The 22042-nt window shown below is 43.1% G+C and overlaps 1 protein-coding gene across 2 annotated transcripts in view; it reads left to right on the top strand.

The window, feature by feature from the left end:
* The first annotated feature begins 5535 nt into the window (after positions 1–5535).
* Positions 5536–22042, top strand: part of usp53a (ubiquitin specific peptidase 53a) — a 30100-nt gene continuing 13593 nt past the window's right edge. The window contains exons 1-10 of one of the 2 annotated variants that reach the window (XM_029455241.1): positions 5536–5905; positions 12809–13436; positions 14063–14155; positions 14636–14770; positions 15832–15942; positions 16855–16937; positions 17167–17251; positions 17790–17936; positions 19397–19546; positions 21174–21342. In XM_029455241.1, coding sequence (XP_029311101.1) covers positions 13293–13436; positions 14063–14155; positions 14636–14770; positions 15832–15942; positions 16855–16937; positions 17167–17251; positions 17790–17936; positions 19397–19546; positions 21174–21342 — 1117 coding nt within the window. In that variant the 5' untranslated portion in view covers positions 5536–5905; positions 12809–13292. Of the gene's footprint in view, positions 5906–6003; positions 6022–12808; positions 13437–14062; positions 14156–14635; positions 14771–15831; positions 15943–16854; positions 16938–17166; positions 17252–17789; positions 17937–19396; positions 19547–21173; positions 21343–22042 lie in introns of those variants that run through there. The other variant, XM_029455242.1, reaches the window with a different exon arrangement.

Below are 22042 nucleotides of genomic sequence, written 5' to 3'. Positions count from 1 at the left end.
TCCTTTTTATTCTCTGGGCTTGGGGGGAGGGTATCAAGTTTATTCAAGTCAAGAGGTTGAAGTGAAGTCATTGCCAGTGTTTGTGACCGGAGCCTCACTGTCCAGGTCACGTGACTCACGTCCACACCTCTGATGTGTTGTACTCTGTGTGTACCTGAGCAGCTGGCCTTCAGCATCTTTATCAGCAGTTGACAATGGACTGCTATTGCATTCACTGTCATGTTTTAAGCTAAAGTCCCTCGGGTTTCCATCTGCACACACAGCACCGAGCCTCCGTGTGCAGCCTGCTGCTGACACAGACGACTGCTAAAAGGTTGACCGGCCAATATCCCAGAAGCTCCTCTGTGAGTATGCACGGGTCGGGTTAGAAAACAAAAGTGCACTGAGGACTAAACATATGGTTCTGAGTCCTCAGTTAGATTTCGTGTAGAGTTTATGCTCAAATCTTCCACCAGACACGTTGTAAATCTGGGATTAGCCTTGTAATAATGTGTTAAAGTGACCTCCCACAGCTAATGCTGCGTCAACAGTTCAGTTCATGTCTTTGTCATCTGACAAAGTGGTTTATGTGGATCTGTCCAGCCTGATAGATGTGTGCAGCAGGTGCTCACAGGAAAGTGCAAAGCCCAATGGGATATCTAAAAATATTAAGTGAAGATAAAGCATCCCTGGGGTCAGTGTGGGGGTGTTGGGTTGCACATGAGGTGAGGTGAACGGTGTCGGTGCACACATTCCTCTCCTGAAATGACGCAACGGGTTGATCTATGTTTCACTCCATCAAGTGTCAGCTGGGTGGATGCCTGCGAACGTTTATCCTTAAAGAGATGCGTGTGCTTGTTTCCGTGTGTACATTTGTCGGGAAGGAGCGATCTCTTGGTGCGGATAAATAAGCAACATGATTGTCGAGCAATGTGCACTCATTTTCATCAAGTGCAGAGAGGTTAAGTACACACAGAGTCCCCTCTGTAGAAACCACTTTATGGAAGGATGGACACAGCCAGGCTGGTAATTAGCCTGTTTGGACAAATGCACATTCAAGACTGTGTTGCTGTTGACTTGCAAAAGCCCTTGAGACCAATTAGAGCGGAGTTCTCTCGCAGTAATCCAGCCGCTGACTTTCACCTCAGGGGCTCATCTATATTCCTGACTGGTCAATATTTGTTAACCTCCTCTCTTAATGGTCAGTGACGAATTATTACCTTGCAAACTCAACTACACAAACTGTCGCACTGAGACCTCCAGGAGACAAACCATGCAACTCTCTTCTCGTCTCTTATAGCTGGGAAAGAGCAGAACACAGCTTTAAATGTCCTTATTGTGACGATGGAGACGACATGGCTCATTTTTGACGATGTTGCCAAGGAGAGAATAATTAATGTGTCTTATCTTAGTCAATGAAGGGTAATACTTTGCATAACAGACGGCCACTGAGGCAATAGCATGCTTAGCCTGTGCGCTGCAGCTACCTCGGATACGGCAAACACAGCAGTGAAATATATCACAGTCACCCCTTTGGCTGCTCTCCAGAATTAATGTAACATGGTCAATTGCCAAAAAATGATGCTTATGTCATCCACTTTTCTGCAGTAAAACAATGAGCACAGTCTAGCTCAGGAGTTAGAGAGGAAGAAGAAGTGAGTACAAATAAATAGAAAGTGAAATAAATGCACACAGAAGTCTTTCCTCTTGAGATCCTGCTGTGTGTGTGTGGTCATACTAAATGATCATGATCACACACAAAGATCTTTCCAGTGAATAATATACCAGAAGCACACTACTCTGATTCTGTCAACTATGTTTTCTGCAGGCCCTTGTTTTTGAAATTCCACTTTGCAGATGTCCCAACACAGAACAAACAGTGCTCACTAAGAGCTGCGACTTTGTTCTCGAGGAACGTGAGCTGCAGGTTTCGTTCCATAAAACTCATCATCACCCGTTAAATATATTCGCAGTTGCCTCCGAGGCGTCGCCCTCCATAGTGGCGTGGGAGCACGTCTCATCTCTTACGTAACAACAGGGCATTCACCACTTTGTGCTTCCTCATTAGTAGTAATTCAATAGCAACGCAACAAATGGTGTGCACAGAAAACACTACAAGCGTTGCTTTGTTCAGTCTTTCCACAGTTTTTACAGAAAGTGAAAAAAGGGCATTTGTGAAAGTTGCTCCTCAGCTTCCACAAATGTATTCTCCACAAATGTCTCATATTTGTTTGCGTTTACTTGCATGGTCAGCACAACCGTGTGTCCTCGTATTACTTTTCATTAGTACAAGCTGTTCCATTTGAATTATTTGCATTTCCCATGATACCAGGTTTGCGTGTGCGTGTACACAAACAAGCACACAAACTAGGGCATGCATTATTACCCAGGCTGAGACAGGAGCAGATTAAGTTTACATTTTAATTAGATCCTTAAATGTTGCAGTTACAGATGAGAGCAGCAGCACCAAGAAGCTGCAGCTTTATTTATTCACATTGACTCACTACATGCAGCCCCGTCAGGGAGTGTTGAAGGACTCTTTGTGATTAATCAGATCACTTTCTTAACCTGCTTCATCTTGTGCTCGGGTCTAAATGTGACCACCCTGAATGCACAGGCTTTACACAAAGATATACTGCTGTTGCCCCACTTTCCCTTTGAGTACAGTAAGTATGGATTGAAAAGCCAGACAACAGTGCTAAAAATATCCCACTTCAACTGGCACAGCACATTTGGGGTGAAATGGAATTTAGCTGCTCAGTGACCCAATCGAGATCATCAATGAATCCATGGAGCAGTCAAACACACATCGACAGCCTGGAGGCTGCGGAGGGAGAGACAAACACATTCAAAGTAAACTTCAGTCCTCAAAGTTGTTTTGTGCTAACGCTGTTGATTTGAAATGATAATAAGAGGAAGCAGGTTCGTCGTTTGTTTCTGCAGATCTCTTGCTGTTCTCTGAGGCTCTGAAGGTGAGAAGTCAGAGCGATGGCAGCAGCTCTCAGCGGGACGTTTACTGCGTGCACGGTCTCCTTGCAGAGCTGACAAAGTCTCGCTAATTAATCTTAAATTAAAATGCCCTTCACTGCAGCGTCGGACTTGTGTAGGATGACTGGTTTGCTGGGCTGTTAGATTTGAGTTTGACAACAACACACATTCAGTAAGTTATACAGATAATTAGGGCGGCAACTAAAGATTATCTTCTAGATTAATCGATTAATCTAAACCCAGAAGTGAAGATATGCACTTTAATATGATATCAAACAGAGAAAAGCAGCACATCTCCACACTTTAGAGACTGAAAACAGCTTTTCTTTTGCCTCTTTTGAGTACAAAAATACGATCAAATCGATCAAATTGTTGTAATTGTACAGACAATCTAAATGAAATACTCCTTAAAGTTGGCAATAGAAGAAAAGTAGTGAGCACAAGTAGACATATCAAGGGGCAAACATGAATAAATCACATCCAAAAACCAATGAGCCACTATTCTGCAGAAGTCGTCCAGTGCTTGCCAGCCGGGCGATGATGTGTCATACACTCAGTTTTAGACTTTTGGCTCAGAGTTGTGCAAGCAGTAATGCTGACAGGGCAAAAAACTGTCAGATTCAGAGGCTGTGAGATGTCCGAGTTTAGAAAAGGAAACTTTACATTTGTGGAACTTGTTAAAGACCTGATCTGTTTGAGCCGTCTGATCCATAATTTATAGGGAGGGTAAGATATTCATTGGCAGAGCTTCAAAGCCTCCAGCCAGGGTGGGAATGTCCAACATCATAAAGTGAATCTTCTCTGCACTGATAAACACTTTCCTTTGTTATTTAACATCAACTCTCCTGAGCGCCTCAAGGCTGGCCGGGTTATGTTTTATTACAATGTGGGGTTACAAGGTAAATTGCATACTTTAAAACTCACATCACTCAAATTGATTATTACCACACTCTTGAACTTTTTTTTTTTGATTTCAGCATTATATGTCCCTGGAGGAAAAGTGCAGAGAGGGAAATGGTATTGTCTCCTCAATGAGCCCTTTCAAGTACTTCCTGGGGAAAGGCTGGACCACGCTGATACAGTGCGACCCCTCACACACTCCATCACTGCAGTTTCCTCCACCTTAATGAGCGACTGTGCTGATTTATTTTTGAACGCAGAGAAATGTCACTTTAACACAAAGCTCGTTGGACACACAGCCTGGTTCCACTATGATTTGAGTTATTGATGACAAGTTATTATAATACAATTAAATGAGTTATAACTGGGCAACAACAGGAAACTATTTCTCTCATGATATTATCTACTAGTATGATAGAACTTCCCTAACATTCCACATTGTGGACACTGATCGTAAGTGATTCATCGAGGGTGTCGGCTATATTAGAATTGTGTTGGACTCCCACAGGCGGCTGTATTTCTCATTTATAACCAGAGTCATTGCATAAGTTAAAATAATGTTTTTGGAAAAAAGATATAGTTTATGGCCTCATAATTATATATGCAATATGCCCTCTTGTGGAGGCAATCCAAAATACTTACTTTAATTAATATAATCTTTTCAAATAAAAACGTGGTCAGCTTGCCTTGAGCCATGAAACATGATCGGGGCTATTACACTCAGTCGTCCCAGGAAGGGGAGAAAAGCTTTAATTGCACATCTTTCTCTCTCATTGCTTTCTTTATATAACAGGATTAAGGCAGATGGTGTTTGGGTAACAAGAGTCTTACATCACTTTCCTCCGCTCCCAGTTGTTCACAATCATCAGTGTTATTGTCTTCACATTGTTGAGGTATAAGCAGGCAGGTAAATGTTTAACACCCCTAAAAGCATGTCTAATCATTGCCCAACACTCTGCTGCAATGCTAATATATTTGCAAATATATGCAAGCAGATATTATTGCTGGCACAACCAAAGAAAGAACAATATCCAAATGCACTTTGAGGGATTTTGCAGCTACTTTTAAACATATTTTCTTGTACGTATGTGATGCAGTTAGTTGTAAAACAATAGTAAAAGTAAAACATGTAACAAAAATGTGAAGCTTGTATTCCGTTTTTATTTCAACACAATATTTCCTTAGTTTGTTCAAATATTTGAAATATTTAAACATCAGCTTCCTGTCTTTTATGGTGATGTGTCACCTCAGGATTATACAAGCAGTGAAACTGCCATGTGTTGGTGTGGCAGGATAAACAGTGCAACCACACTGCTGCAATGCACACTTTACACTTACACACTTGCGAATAATAAGCACGCAGATATTGTTATTGCTGGCTGTGAGGCATTTTTGCATCCCTGCCGACAGCAACACAAAATGCACAACATCCAAAATGCATTTCTTTTGAAGACAATCTACTTTTAAAACAGATTTTCAAGCATGCATGTGATGCAGTTGGAGAGTTGTAAACTAAGTGCGCATTGTGTTGGGCTGCAAACCTCTGCACCATAAAGCAACATTAACGAGGCTGCCAGCAGAGTTGGCGCTCTGTGAGTGTGTGCGCTGTGGCTGTGGCAGTGGTGTACAGTAGCATGGCAGACTGCAGTAAATACACTGTTGGAGAGGCGGGGTTTGACATCTCGGCTCTGAAAACATCTCTAATCCAGTATTTCAGGTGCCGAAGTCGCCCGAGCGACCATTGCTCACTCCCGCCGCGCACCAGCGGACTGCAGCAGGACCGCACGCCTCTGCACACGGGAATATATCGCAAAGTGGACAGAGACAGAGTGCGAAGTGGCATTTCTGAGAGGGAAAGAAAGCCTCCAACAGCCAGAGAGAGAGAGAGAGGGAAGTTTCAGCGGCGTCAAGACTTCCCTGCCTTGGAGTATATTACAAGCAGCTCCTCGGTCCCTCCCCCCGAAACTCAACCAACATACTTCAAGTTCTCACCGGACTGAACTTCATAGCACACTTCGGGTTATTTCTCCCCTCAGAGGTGAGTAGCTCCGTATGTGTGTGTGCGACACGACTTCTTCTCTAAACTTCTCTTGTGTATGTTTCGGCAGCAGTTACGTTACGTGGGGCGGAAATGTAGTTTCACCTGGAGCTCAGGTGAGTCAGGTTAGGCCTGGCGTTAGCTGCTACTCTCATTTAGCTCGTTTCACAAGTTCCAACATGTGCTGTTTAATGTGAGAAGCAGCAGAACACCTGTGTTGTCATTGTGACGGTTAATTCTGTCTTAACTTGGTAACTTATTGTTGGTGTTTTCTTTTGAAAGTCGTTCGTATGGTCGTTGTGGTGTTGACAGCTAGCTCGGGTTTATCATTAAATATTTAAAATATGAAGCTAGCTGAACGAACATGAGGCTTAAATGACCATTTGTACCGTATTTAGTTTTTATTTCAACACATTTAACCTTAGTCCCGTCATATATGTGGCCCATAAATATGCTTTTCATATAGTTTTTAATTAAAGCCTCAGGATAAATAAGAAGGCTGACAGCCATGTTTTCTGTGGACTCAGAGGATTCACATTGCGTAATGTTTGCACACCCTGTTTTATTATGGACAACACAGTTGCAGACCTTCATCATGTGCACCCTGTGAACTGGTCCCACTTTAATTCATCCTGATGATAAGCCCCTCAGTGCAATCAGTGGAGATGAAGCAGTGAGCTCAGCGGCCTGCAGACATCCTGCACACTCATCTTCATGTTGATGAACATTTCCTGAGAGACCAACATGGTGAAGCACACATGGAGGCATGCTGGAGAACCCGTTCTGACAGGGAGCCTTCCGTCACCTCTTTGTTTCCAACACTTCTTTGTTGCTTAATTTACTGCGTGGATCTGCTTTTTATTTGTGGCAGATCACTTGGCTCAGGGGTTCTTAACTTTACATGTAGTTTTAAACTGAAGGGATTTACTTATTAACCCTTTTTAGTGAGTCATTTGTAATGTAAAAATGTCAGAAAATACAGTTTTTAGCCTGTGAAATATTGATATTTGCTGCTTTTCTGTGTTATATCACATTAAAGTGAATATCTTTGGGTCAAAACAAGACTTTTACAAAGTGTGATGGACCTTTTTCATTATTTTCTGACCTTTTATTTTCTGACCTTTTTCATTATTTTCTGACCTTTTTATTGACCAAACGATTAATCGAGAGGATGATCTTCTGAAAAACAGGCCGTTGGTCCTCATCACACTTGATATTTGTTGGCAAGCTGCTGCTATGAAATGGGAACATTAAGGAAGTAATTATAAGAGTAGAGCGGAGGATGTTATATTTCAATGGGATCCTGGAATATGTGCTTTTGTTCTCCCTGTAACGGGTGACTCAGCGTGGCGGGGGTGACCTGTTCAGTTTCACAGGGTTGAATGCCTGGACCGTGTGCTGCCATGAAAGTGGCGAGCCTCTGAGCAGGAAGCCCTCACAGGAAACGACCGCTGCATTGTTGCCTGAAGGCTTAAAGCTTGTCTGCAGTCCGTGGGGAACGCTACAGTCAAGTTTCACCGTTTTTTAGGGTTTTAGCAGGCAGTCATGTTTTATTGCTTCTTCTCGTACATGCAGAAGCTACTTGTGCTCGGGCTTTGTGTGACTTTACTGTGTCCACTCTTGATTACAATAAACAGACTGACAGCAGGATTGTGGAAAGCTGACGCATAAATCATAGAAGATTAGAACATTGTGTCGACGGGAGAGGAAATGTAGATAAAATAGTTTATGTCCTGATGTCAGACGCTTAGTCTTCCACTTTTAAAAATGTATTTATATAAATGGTAAACTGAGTGGGAGACTGTCATCTGTGAGACTTCTCTGTAAAAATGTGACTTCATTCATGCGTTTACCAAATGACTCAGACTTCTGAGAAGTTTGCATGACTGCATCCTAAATAGAGTTTTATAAATGTTTCTAACCCAAGGCGAACTGGAGACATTCATAATGTGAATGTGAACCGACGGATGGTTTTAAACTCAGTGGGGACAACTCGACACTTCAGTCGCATTCAGACAGGTGCAGTTTATAACCTCAAACACACCTCCATCTTTCACCTCCATCAGCATCTTTTAATCCATTCATGAGGATGGTTCTTGCTTTTTCTCAGACGTCGGCCTCCCAGGAAGTTCTCAGATGTAGCTAAAGGCTCACAAATCATCTGCTGCACATAAAAGTGTCTTTGTTACCTGGGCAACAGTGTAGTCTAACTTTTAACACCATGTAATTACATGAATAAGTGTCTGCGTGGACTTAAGTGTAGGTGTGTAACTTAAGCCTGAAGGGAACATTTCATTATTTACACGTTTCTTTTTTTAATAAAACAGATGTTCAATACTTTCCAAGTTGCTGTTGAATGTAACGCTCTGTAAGGAAAGTCATTCATCAGAGTTGAGGAGTAATTCAGGGGACGCTCTGGGCTGTCATGCTGGTGGATAATGCAGCAGCTTGACGGAAAGATATATCTATCTGCATTGAGAAGAAGCTGCACGGCTCCTCGATGTATCTCAGAAGTTGTACTGTGCTGTGTTTTTTTTTTTTTTTTATCAAAGATAAAAATGTATTTAAAGGCTTTGTGTGACCCATGAGCAACTGTGAGCTCATGGTGCTTTGAAAGCACTGATGTCGAGAGACGTTTTAGGAAGTGAAACTGTACATCGAATGCTTCCCTTTGTTCCCACCTGGTGCTCCACGTCTTCTAGACATTGAGTTAGTGTGGTGACTCAATTTCCCGCAGATTGATTCATCAGCGGCTCTTTGCATTACCATATGAAGGAGATCAATTGAATCATCGTTAACGAGGCGATCCATCAACAGATCACTAATAGATAAATGATGGCCTCCGACTCGCCGTGCCTTCACACGTCTTCCCGACTCCCTCGGCTTGTCAAAGGTGCTGATGCACAACACACTCTTTGGCTGATTGCTCCAAGGTGCTAGCCTTAGCGTTTTCTCCCACGACGAGGAAAAACAAAGTCAATCCTGGATCTTTCCTGACAAGTCTGAGCAAGCCTTTGTTTATAAAGGAACACTGGACTTCCTGTACCGGTGCTGCCGAGAGTTTACTTCTGTTGTTTGGCTTTCTAAGATCTGGACGACATGTTGGGACTTTTGACAAGACTTCCGTAATGCAGAGAGAGTCGGTCTCTGAACATCATTAAGGGTCAGGAGACGGTTATTAAACTTGATTATGCAGTTTGTCTGTTACTGCTAGTAATTCAGGTGTTGTTTTACATTAATATCACTAAGATTCTGTTGTGTTTTTGTACAATTTTAAAGATAGTTTGTCTCATGAAGTAGATTCAGTGTTTCAGCCAGCTGAAGGAAATGAACTCAGTATTTCTGTTTTACAAAGATGGGTGGAGTTCAGATGAGTTCAACTGTTGTGAGTTCATAATTGCATATTAAATAAGATTATTTAAAAAGAAAATACAACATATAAAGCTAGAAGGGCCTTCAGAGGGTACAGACCTCCGCCGAGGCCGTTCCATCAGTGAAGATCCACGACGTGTCGAGTGGTTCAACCAGCCTCTCCAGTTATAAAACAGCTCGTAACGAAATGTGGGGAAATACAGTTTGCTCGTGCTTTCTTGCAGATTAAATGCTAGATTATATGAGTATAACTGTTCACTACTGTGCTGTAGTTATCTGGTTGTTTTGTTTTGTTGCTGCTATTTCATGTGAGGCTTTTTATTTGTATATTATTACCTCACTCAATGTGACTTTTTCCTGCATTTGCGACCTGACTTCCTCGCAGGGATCAACAATTTCACCTCTTCTCTGAGAAGAATCATTGTATCACTGTATCACTGCTGTCAGTGTAGCATGTGCCTCCAGCTCATCGCTGAATTGGAAAAACATTTTTTTTTTACTATCCAGGAATCACCCATATTAGATTTATTAAAGTCATCTAAGTGTTGAACAAAGAACTGACTCTTATGAACATGAGCTCGGAGGGTTCTATGAAAATAAGCATGGGAGAATCTTGTGAGGATCAACCCGAAGAAAAAGCTTAATTCACTGAGAGACAGAAGGGCGTCAGCAGCGTCTCGCATCAGGTAATGACGTAAGCCTGGCGTCTTGACAGTATTGTAACCGGCCAGTTGAGTCATTTTCTCCACAAGCAGGCCGATGCATCACATGGCTGCACTCAGTTGAAGTTCCTGTTCTTTGATTATGAAATCCTAAAACAGCAGCATATGAGAACCACCTGTTCAGACGATGTGCATCATTCTGTCCTCTGCATGTGCTCTCAGGTGAGGTGCATTGTGGGTCACTGGCTTGTAACTCAGTCTGTGTCTAAACATGTGCGCCTGTCCTGCAGTGCAAACACTACATGGTGCCAGTCACATGATGTTGTCAGATGAAAGGTGTCATGCTTAATCTGATAAGCCTGGAATGTTTTTTAAACATTTCTTGTGGGGAGGTGGGGGGGGGGAACGGCTGTGGCAGAAATGTTGCTCCTCAGCAATGGCCTCAACGTATCACACACGGACATGAAACGACTGTGGAAGTGGATGTTATTAAGTTAAACATGTTTAAAGGACGTCTTAGAGTTTAATCTTTGATGTCATTGAATTGTAGTCAGCAAGTGTCAATTCTGCTCAGACTAAAAGATGATTTAACATAAGTGGACCATCGTAATGCAATAAAATGTCTCCGACCAGAACCAGATTTGCGCTCTGTGCTGTCAGCAGTTGTCATACAAAACATTTTCCATGCCATCAAGTGGACGTTGAATAACGTGGATGTGTGGCGTTTGTGCTCGTCTTCGCTACGAGATGCTGTTCTTTCAAAGAATATGGGATTGAGCTGTTAAAGCAACAACCCTGCAATCTGAATAATATACTGTGTATATGCCTGCAGACGGCTTATAATAAAACATTTAATTACATTTATTTAGCTATAGGGACCTCGCAGATTAACATCTTGTCCCTGTTGTTATGAAACCGTACAGATTGCATTTCTATTTTCCATTTACAAAATAATTAGGTGAATATACACAACAGATAAGTGATACACATGCATATAAAGAGCATGACATGAGAATATTAAAGGACTTGCATAAAACACAGGCGTTAAACATATGAAATCAGAAGTTCAGAGAAAAATAGTCTCATAATTCTTCTTCTTCTGGGAGTAAATGTGAAAACATAGGCAGTGACTTTTATTATTCCTGTTTGATGGTGAAACGTGCAGAGTACCATCGCGTCAGGGCATGTGATGTCCTCGGTAAAGGTGGGTGTATAGGTGGAGTGTATAGTTTTCCCTCTCGCCCCTCCAGCTCTGAATCTAATCCGTAAATAGCCGCGCTTAAGCAACCGCGAGCTAAAGTGATTGCTTTGGAATGCTGTTGTTATGGAGTCCAGTCGCTCGGAAGCAAAGACGTCTGCATGTTCAGATGAAACCTGTGGAGACGACTGTAAACTCTAAACTTTCACGCTGCACCTTTTAACCCGCCGTAAGGTCACATTGTTGCAACATCATCATCCATCGAGGATTCTTGAAATACCAGGATGTAAATGTTGTCCAACAGGTTTCCTCTGAAGGTTTCTGGAGACTGGCACACGAGGGAAGTTTCTTTGTTTGTGCAAAGTAGGGCAGTATATTGTGTCTTCACTCTGAATAACAACATGTTTGAGGTTTATTGTGTGAGGTGTTGGGGACAGAGAGACGATGAATCACCGTATCACACAAGGAACTATTGCTCATTGTTGCTTCTTTGTACTCTCTCGGTGCTACAAGTACATCTGCTTTCCGTAAAGACTCTGGACACGCTTTGTATCATTTAGAATGACATAAAAGAACATCCTATAAAAGTCACAATAATTGCATTAAAGCTAACCGGCTGTGGCTCTACAGTATGCGCCTCTTTCACGAGTGTGATAACCTCGACACAGCCTCACTCAGCACAACATATTCATCCATCAAACTGCTCACAGAAGTCTGTGTTCAGCGCTGCTTTCAGAGGTGCACATTGTGTTGCTCTTTCTCAACGTGTGGTTGAAGCTGCACGGACAGCAAGTTTCATCAATCGAGCTGCATCTTCAGTGGTTCGTTGTAATGTCCTGCGCTGCTCATCTCCAGCTATAAATAGGTCAGGCCAGCGCTTTTTTCTTTTTGCTCTTTTGTAGTCGAGTTTAGAAAAGAGTGACAATGGCAGGAAAACTGACCAGATGAGACACAAAAGAAACTTAACGCAGGATTTTTCTTTTTATATGGAAGTTAAAATGGCTGACCAACAACTTCAGTTTGACTTGACTTAAATGTTTGAAACATGGAAGTGTCGACCCAGGCGATGTTATTTTTACAATAGTGACACAGCTGTTAGTTCAGCAGGGAAATGAATCAATAATTAGATGATAAATATTTTAGTTTTCAGGTTTTATTTTTTTTCGTTTTTTATTTGTTTAAATTGTTTATAATTGTTCTTGAGCAAAATATGCATTTAAATTGTTTTTATTTATTATTTATTAATTTAGGTATTCTTCAAATTTAAATAACAGATTAGCCTAATCGATTATGAAATGACAAAATAATCCCGAGTTGTGGCCTTCCAGTCAAAGTGCGGTCAGTTGTTTTGAGACTAGTATCGGCAGAAGACCTTCACAGCGCCTCCTTTTAGTTTTTCTATTTGTGAACATTTACTAAACGAATAGCTGAATTGTAGAAAACTGAGTCTGGACACGCCTCCAGTGCAAAGTGTGTTTGTAAAAGTTAATGTGTAAACTCTGACATGTGTAGTTTGACATTTAACCTAGAATGAGCGGAGATATGAAGACTGTAGCCTGAGTAGAATCATGTTAAACAACAACAACGATACAATGTGTCCTGTGAAGGAGCTCTTAGAAAACATTAGTGATAACAAGCTCCATCATCTCGTTCTCTGTTTCTCTAACGCAGCCCAGACGTGTTTCTGTGTAACATAACGTCTCCTGGATAAACCTTTGCTATGGACCTCTGAGAAGGACAACTGACTGCTGAAACTCTCCACCACCATCGAGGATCCATGTGGCAAAACCTGCTTACGGGGGTCCACAATCCCTTCTGAAGCTCTGTGCAGCAGAACCGTCGGGACGACAGGATGACTGAGGCGCGTTGCTCCCAAGTCCAAACGCATCTCATCACCAGCATCAGACCGCTCATCATCGAAGGCTTCCTCAAACAAAGACTTGGATTATAGCTTTTTGTGTTGACTTTATTAAATTTTTTTTGAAAAAGCTTTATATCGGCAGACAAAGTAAAAAGATCTTCTTCATGAGCTGCAGAAATGGACTAGAAGCCCATGTGTAGCAGGGCCGCTGCTGCAGCTCGTGGAATAACTTAAGACTGTCGGGGGCTCCGATCCCAGCGCCAACGGCCGTCTAAAGGCACACCCCACTATCCAATGGCATGGGTCAAGTTCTTCAGGAAGCCGGGGGGCAATCTGGGGAAATCGTACCAGCCGGGCAGCATGCTGTCTCTGGCCCCCACCAAAGGACTGCTGAACGAGCCGGGTCAGAACAGCTGCTTCCTCAACAGCGCCGTGCAGGTAGAGCTGAATGATTCTGCCTGTCGATACAGTAATAATGTCAGATGTGAGCAGGGATCTGCGTCCTCTTTTCAAATATAGATTCTTTATAGGTTTATTTAATCAGAACAGTTGTAGCTGCATTTTGTTATGAACCATAATGTGTTTTATTAGATCTGTTCATTATCTCTTCCCTTGTTGTTCTGCAGGATCTGTTCTCACATCATGACCTTCATTTATGTTTAACTATCAAAGCTTAGTCACTGTCCACAGTTGTCATTGCTTCCTAGCAATTTATTTATGTACTTAAAGGTTGCATTTGACTATTGGGAAACAAGCTGCAGAGTGAGTTCATTACTGCACAGCCCCACAGTGAGGTCACTGTGACTCAGAGGGTGAGACGAGCGATGAGCTGGTTGAAGATGATCATTACCCGTGGCTTTGTTTCTGTGAGGGAGTTGTTCCTCTCGCCACTCCTCATCCTCATGACCTTGCAGACTGTGTTCTAATGTTTGATTGCCATACGTAACAAAAGACCCGAGGATGTCAAGTTTTCATACATCAGATACTCGCCACCTAATAAAAGGCTCTAATGACGTGGTCAGGCGAAGTTTTCTAGTGTAACGAGACCTCTTTCCCCTGCGCAGGTGCTGTGGCAGCTGGACATCTTCAGACGCAGCTTGAGGCAGCTGCCTGGACACTTCTGTCTGGGAGAGTCGTGCATCTTTTGTGCATTAAAGGTAAATGCAATCAAAAGCATATTTAAGTTCCTGTTTGTCACTATGTTTTGGTCATATACACAGATGGGCTGGGTTTAAAAAAACCGACCCTCGGTTGAATCAAATGTGGCCTCAAGGCAGATGTATGGTTGCATTTCAGATTCAAAAACTATTAAGACAGAGGAGAGCTGCACACAATTGAGGTAAAATATTGTGGAAATTCCACAAATCTCCACACAAAACAACATTATTATAATATAATGCAGCAGGTTGAAGCTTCTTTGTACAATTCACAGCATTACTTAGATCTCTGAGAAATTTCACATCCAAGCAGAATGAGTATTTCTGAAATATCCCTAATAGAATTGGAAAATTGACGTGTGTAATCCGCGGCGATGCCCAGCCCTGGTGTTGAGCAGAGAGGGTGACAAATGCTTCTAATAAACAAAATGTCCTACAGTCCATGTGCAAACAAGTTCTTGTTCTCTCTCTCCTCTTCAGGGCATTTTCTCCCAGTTCCAGCACAGTCGGGAGCGCGCCCTGCCCTCTGACAACCTGCGTCACGCCTTGGCAGAGACCTTTAAGGACGAGCAGCGCTTCCAGCTGGGCTTCATGGATGATGCCGCAGAGTGCTTTGTAAGTTCCTGTGGCAACACGGCTGTCCTGAGCGTACGGAGAGGCATGTTTGTGTGTTGCACTGCCACACAGTCGGGGTAATGCAAGGCGAGGTCACTGAAAGAGCTTCTGTCCCTCCCATCAACCCCTGCCACATTGCCGCTAAATATCATCATGACAGGTTATATAAGCGCTGGAGTTGTGTTTGAACTTCTGTGTTTTGTGCTACCGTATTATGTCTCATCATTTCTGTGCCTTTTTTTTTATTTTAAAGTCAATTTTCATCCTTCATCTTTTCTTTTTTTTGTTGCATTGCTTGGCCAGAAGTGTTTCCCCCGCACAGCAGCCAATTCTCTCCTTCAACCATCAAATACAAACCTGGTTTTTCTTCCTTGTTTGTTTCTCTTCTCACGCCTTTGATCACTTCTGCTTAAATAGGCAGTACAGATGTATCCGCATCTTTATCCCACGATCATTGTTTATCCACCGAGGAAGTCCAATTACACAGCGATGGATAAACAAGAGCCAGAATCTAAAGTCTGGAGCAGAAGTGGAGACGGCTGCACGAGAAGTGAAGTCACTTCACTTCTCAAAGGATGAATTACTCACACGTATCCCAACGTGCCACGTGATGAAGTCGCAAAGTCTCCTCATACACTAAGACTGAAGCTTACGTACCGAAGTTTCTATCTTTTATAGACGATCTTGATTCGTACGCAGATCTTGGCCCTCGAGTGTTGGCGGCAGCGTGCCGGTGTAGACTTTATGTGAGGAGACAGTGTCAGATTAACAGGCTGTGAAGTCGTGCCTGTGTAACCTTTGCAGGCCAAACTTGCAGCCTTAATATTTTATCAACTCGCAAGCACCACATAGACACAGGTGTGAGCTAAAATGGAGGACAACTTGCTGTTCAGATGTTTCTTCTGCTGTCAGGTTCACCACATGTAAAGGAGTCAGTGTGTCCCGCTGCGCTGCAGGTGTGCTCTCGGAAATACCTGTATTTTAGTAAAGAGAGAGAAAAGATGGTAAAGAAGCGGCTTTTCAACAACAGTGTACATAATAGATGTTCCATTGTGTCACAGGAGAACATATTGGAGAGGATCCACCTGCACATTGTGCCTGAGGAGACGGACGCCTGCACGTCCAAGTCTTGCATCACACATCAGAAGTTTGCGATGTCACTTTATGAGCAGGTGAGTGGAAATATTAGTCATTGTACTTGGACATATCTGCGAGGGGGGAAAGAGGAAGCTTGGGGAAGGGCGTTGATCTTTTCCAGTGTGCACATTCGAAAGTTTCTTTCACAGGATGTTACCCGTCTCCCTCGGCTCCGTCATTTCTTAAGGTGTTAATCAGAATTATTACCTTTTCCCCCGTTTTTTACTGCTGTTGATGTTTTAGTTCCCAGTGTTTGTTTGGCCTCTACAGCGAGGTGTGGACAAACTAACTGCAGAACACACACACACACACACACACACACACACACACACACACACACACACACACACACACACACACACACACACACACACACACACAGCTACATGAATCACTGTCTGAGACAGTAGAAATCCAATCCGTCATGTTTTGATACCGGGTCGCCCCAGTGGAATAAATGTGGTGTTTCTGGTCAGATTCCACCGAGCAGCAGATAAATCACAGATGCAGTTCACATCAATTCCTGCACAACACACTGCACCACCCTTCCCCGTGGCTGTGAGGCCCATCACAGACTCTGTCCCAGACCATTTCTATCTCTGAATCAAACAGATAATACGCCTTTGGACTAAATCCCTTCGGGGCACAGTCGGTGCACGGCACCCAATCCGGCACATATTGTCGAGTCCTGAATGAGGATTGCCTTCGTCAGAGGGGGTTTGATAACTTTGTGTATTAAATTGCATGCCTGATGTCATGTGAGTTGGATCTGCAGTTGATGAGTGGTAATCTGCCACAGTTTAGACAAAATGTTTCTTTCTTCCTGAGACTATTTGTGATCTCTCTTTTGGAAACAACATGCAGACTTGAGTCCTGCAGTCACACCTGTGTATTTGTGTGTCGTTGTGACTTATCACCCTCGTGGTCTCTCTCTCTCCCCTTTGCAGTCTGTGTGCCGTAGCTGCGGGGCATCCTCCGACCCACTGCCGTTCACAGAGCTGGTGCATTACGTCTCCACCACCGCACTCTGGTGAGGCCACATGAAACCTTCTTCCTCATTGTCATCTGTCCGGCTCCACCGCTCTGTTTTTGCTCTTCATGTCTCTCTGCACATTTGTCACGAAACCATAACTTCACATTTCACACATAGTTTTTTTTTCTCTCCACATACCTTCATCTTTATTTGTCTCTGTCTCGCCGTCTCTTACTTGCCTGTTCTCTCCCATGCTTCTGCTGACGACGCGTCTCATCTTTCTCAGTCAACAGACGCTTCAGCGTAAAGAAGAGACATTTGGGGAACTGTTAGAAGCAGCGAGTACGATAGGGGACCTTCGTAACTGTCCAGTAAGTGGCCTCTGCAAAGGGTTTGAAGAAGCACAAAGTTTTTCTTCTTGGCTGCGGGGGAAACGTTGGTGTTGATGGAAATGAAACAGAATGAGTGAATAAATGATGTAGTGCATGAAGCATGATGGAGGGATAGATTATTATTATTGTCCCCAAAGACAAATAGATTTTTGCTCGATACAAGAGAATGTTCTCCTCAGCGCTCCACACTGACCTCCTCACATTAATACATGAAACTAACAGCAGATGTCTGATTTACATCCAGTTTCCACTGGCGCTCCTTTAATGACCTGATCTTCTTCTATAGGTAGAAAGGGTTTCCACCTTTTTTATATTCTCTAATAATCACAAAACATTTTCTTTGGTGATTTTATCTAAATTCGGTTAACATTTGGGCGGACGTGCAACGTTTAACAAATGTCCTGCCGAAGCACTTTAGCTTCACAATGACTTTATTAAATCAAGTGTCTTTGGGATCGTAGGGATTCATTGAGTTTGTACTCTGTATTTGGGGTAATACTGTCGTCTTCTTCTCCAGAGCAACTGTGGGCAGAGGATTCGTATCCGACGCGTCCTCATGAACTCTCCAGAGATCGTGACCATCGGCTTCGTCTGGGACTCTGACCAGTCCGACCTCACGGAGGACGTTATCCGCTCGCTGGGGCCTCATCTCAGTCTCTCTGCAGTGAGTCCTCTTTCACCAAACACTGTGTGCATTTCACACTTCGTTTTTATATTCATTTAAATGACAGATATGATGCAAAGAGAGAATATCAGCAAGTCATAAAGCACAGAGGGGAAAAACCTGAATAATTATCCAACAGATTCAAAAGAACTCTGCAGACATGATTCAGTTTGTCTGGATCTTTTTGGAATTAGTTTATTCACACAGCTGCCATTTGTGTTTTAGGGTCAGTTTATTTTTGGTGCAATCGAACATATGTGGGAATAAAGTGGGGATTTATTCCTCTGTAAGTCGAGGCCGTTGCGTAAGCAGTCAACGCCCAATGCCCAGTTGGCCGGCGCCGCTGATCAACAAGCCCCCGCTGGCCTTCGTCAGCTTTTCAGAAAGCCCCTCCCCTCGTGTGTGTGTGTGTGTGTGTGTGTGTGTGTGTGTGTGTGTGTGTGTGTGTGTGTGTGTGTGTGTGTGTGTGTGTGTGTTTGTGTGTGTGAGGGAACATGTGGGCTGAATAGACGTCACTGAGATGGAAAAACAAAAAACTTTAGTCTGTATTCCACACGTTTGATCATCTCTATTTATCACAAGTATGATCCTGTTCACATGAGCACAATCATTTCAGATCCACACATTTCACAACTTCTTCTTCTTCTTCTTCTTCTTCTTCTTCTTCTTCTTCTTTTAAGTATTCAAAGCGTTTGTTTGACAGCTCCCTCGTACGCCTTTCCAAAGCATACCACCAGAAGAATGTGTCGTAGCCCCCCCCCCCCCCCCCCCCACCTCCCACTAGTGTGCCACAAAGGCTTTAATTCATTAAGAAGCGTTTCATGTGACTTTATTGGGTGTTACAGGGGACCCTCCACCCCCATCGTTAGCTGTGAAATGTATTGTTTGAGAGGGACAGAGAACTGGCTGTGCAGGAAACGTGAGCGGGAGGAACACGTGACGTTAGTCTTTTCAATTCATTCTTTATTTATTTAAGAAATAAATACAATTAGGAAATAGGACTGTATTTGTATTTAGGCCATGAATGAGAATACTGTGCAGGGAGGGTCATTGTAAAAGAGTGAAGCAAGAGACCAACACAATGTTGTGCTTTATTTATTCAGGGAACCTTATCGCAACGTTACTTAAGATTGATTGTGTCCCGCCTGTGACGCAGTCAGAATATTAATCCAGTGTGTTTTAGTGTTCTCGGAGCGTTCTGATGATTATGTTGTGACTCGCTTTATTTGGGCCGTGACACTTTCATGTCGTCTGATATAAACCGGCTCCTGATTCGTACTGATTGTCAAATCAATGGCGGTTGATTCCCTCAGACTTTAATCTCTAACCAGATGAAGTAACTGATCCCACAAGCTCAACATCACTCACTCGCCTGCACACTTACTGTAGCGTTGATGGCCATCAGTTATTACTGTATTTATATAAAGTGTGTGTGTGTGTGTGTGTGTGTGTGGACACAGCTCTTCTACAGGGTGACAGATGAGCATGCCAAAAAGGGAGAGCTGCTGCTCGTGGGGATGATCTGCTACTCCAGCCGCCACTATTGTGCCTTCGCCTTCCACACCAAGTCGTCCAAATGGGTCTTCTTTGATGACGCCACAGTGAAGGAGGTGAGACACCGAACTGAATCACAACTGAATATCATTGTTAATGTGTCCACAGCAGCACATTGATTCTAATAATGTTGAGTTAGCCATCAGGCTTTATCTGGTGCGTTGTGGTGCACGATCTGGTTCAGCTTTCACAGGTTGTTGGTGTTTAAAATGTATAAATGTCTATTCAGGATGATTTTTCTTTTTTACAAGCAGCAGCAAAGAGTAGCAATGTTCAGTCTCGTATCTCCATCAAGTGTTTTTATTGCCCAATAACGGCGTCATCGATTGCCCTTCATGAGCCTCTGGGTTGATGAGCCTTTATGCCCCCCCCCCCCCACCCCCCGATTTCTACTGCAGTTCCCAAACTCTCATCACAAAGTACTGCAGTTGTGAAGTGAAGCTTAACCAGTAAAGATTATTTCACGGGTCCCGTCATTGGTTAAAGTTGAGGGGTCAGTGAGAATGCTGCGTTGTGTGTGTGTGTGTGTGTGTGTGTGTGTGTGTGTGTGGTTTATAGGCAGTGAATCCTTTCCTTCTTCACGGTGTGCACATGTGAGCATGCCTTTTTTGTTTCACATCCTCGCAATTTGCACTGTGGTGCAGCGGCTGGCTGGCTCCGTGTCAATCCATCAGCAGCTTGTGCTGTGTGTGCAGCCCCCCCTCCCCCCCCCCCACCACTGCGATGGAGGAGCTACAGCGCTCAGCACCTGCCAAGTCCGTACCTGTGTTGAAACTTGCCAGCATTTCTGTGACTCCCCAAGTCCCAGCGGCTAAATGAGTTTGTAGTGTTGCCTGATGGCTGCACAGAACATTCTTTGTATAATGAGGATGTTAAAATGCAGTTACTTGATTATAGTAGCATACCTGAGTCACAGTACTTGTACCTATAGCCTGCTCATCAAGAACTCTCCAATCTACGACGCCGTATTAACAAACTGGAACCATATTTTCAACATTGCTGCAGAGGAACTGCAGTTTGCTAATTGTTTTTATCTTGCCGTCCTAATCACCCAGCCCTACTTCCAGTCTATTTTTATTCATATCCGTCTCTGCAGCGTTCCTTTTTGTTTGTTTCCTTTGCATTAGTTGTTCTTTACCTCCTCCTCCTCCTCCTCCTCCCGCCATCATTTCCTTAATTAAGAAGCACACAAGCATCTGTTAGCCTGCAGCCTGCCGTTGTTCTGCCTTTGTGGCGAGACACGCACCTTACGCAGCTTTAATGTGATTGTGCTGCTCGGCCTCAGCGTGATGCATTAACCCACAAATTAGACGATGCACAATAAAGGGGAGATCGTGTTTTTGAAGTTTGCCAGTGAATTTTATGGAAGCTGTCAGATCATTGTGATTGACGGGTGATGCCACAAGAGCTGCGTTCAGCTTGTAATAAGTTAAATGTCTTGTATCAGATCTGTTATACAACAGAAAGTTGATTCCTCTTTGTGAAATGAAAACAGATCCTGTTCTGCGTGCAAGCTGCTTTTATAAAATGAATTGGACCATGGTAGCTTGATTTCCCATTAGAAGAATCCAACGTTTTAAATTGATTGAAAGTCTTTTTTAACTGAGTTTAGTCTCACACACAAAGGTGCAGCATTACTGTCCACGTGCAGCTGCTTTGACCGCCTTCTCCTTTTTGCTGTAGATCGGCTCCAGATGGAAAGATGTGGTCAGCAAATGTATCAAAGGTCACTTCCAGCCTCTGCTCCTCTTTTACGCCAACCCCGACGGGAGTGCAATCGCCGCAGATGATGCCTCAAGACTGAACAGCAGCCAGTCTCACCACAAGACCTCCGTCAATGGAGACGTGCAAGGTACCAGCTGTTCATGCAGGGCTGTTAAAAACTGTTTTAAACGTGCCAATGTTGACTGGAATAAGGACCCTAATAAAGAATAGGTCAGGTTTAAGAGTCAGACATTATTAACATCAACAGAAAAATAATCTGCTGCTTTTTTTTTGATTATTGACTAAAACTTTAAAGTAGTTTTCATGTAAAAAATGTCAGAAAATAAGACGAGATTTTTCTCTTGTGATCTGCAGATTAATCGATGATGATTGCACTCTAATGATAAACATTGATTGCTGTGGCTATAAATGAATTCTGTTAACTTTTATAATAACAAGTTGGTTTAGGTGTAAGAACAGTGCAGGACATGGAGGGGATAAAGGATTTAACCTCTTTACAGCCAACTGGAGTTAAGTGTTTGACCACAAATGTATTCTTACAAGATGTTTTCATGTCAAGTAAAGATCTGGTGATTTCTTCCCCTCAGGACACATTAAATAAATCACTTTAAATGGAAATCAAATTGAGAGAAACATCAGTAACCAAAACTCTTTTTAGGACGAACGTGTAAAATCCCCGACCGTATTAGTTTCCTTTGCAGCAGTAATGAACATGTGTTGAGGACAGCAGCTGAGCATCTCTGCTGTTTGGATTATATCTGTGGATTTGTTTGGTCGGGTAGTTTTTATCCCCTTTAAAGATCCTCCTCCAGCTCTCCACGCTGGCC

Source organism: Cottoperca gobio, chromosome 18 (genome assembly GCF_900634415.1).
Source record: "Cottoperca gobio chromosome 18, fCotGob3.1, whole genome shotgun sequence".
In the NCBI taxonomy this organism is placed as follows: domain Eukaryota; kingdom Metazoa; phylum Chordata; class Actinopteri; order Perciformes; family Bovichtidae; genus Cottoperca; species Cottoperca gobio.
The sequence above is the reverse complement of the archived record's forward strand: the minus strand, read 5'-3'. Positions and strand labels throughout refer to the sequence as shown.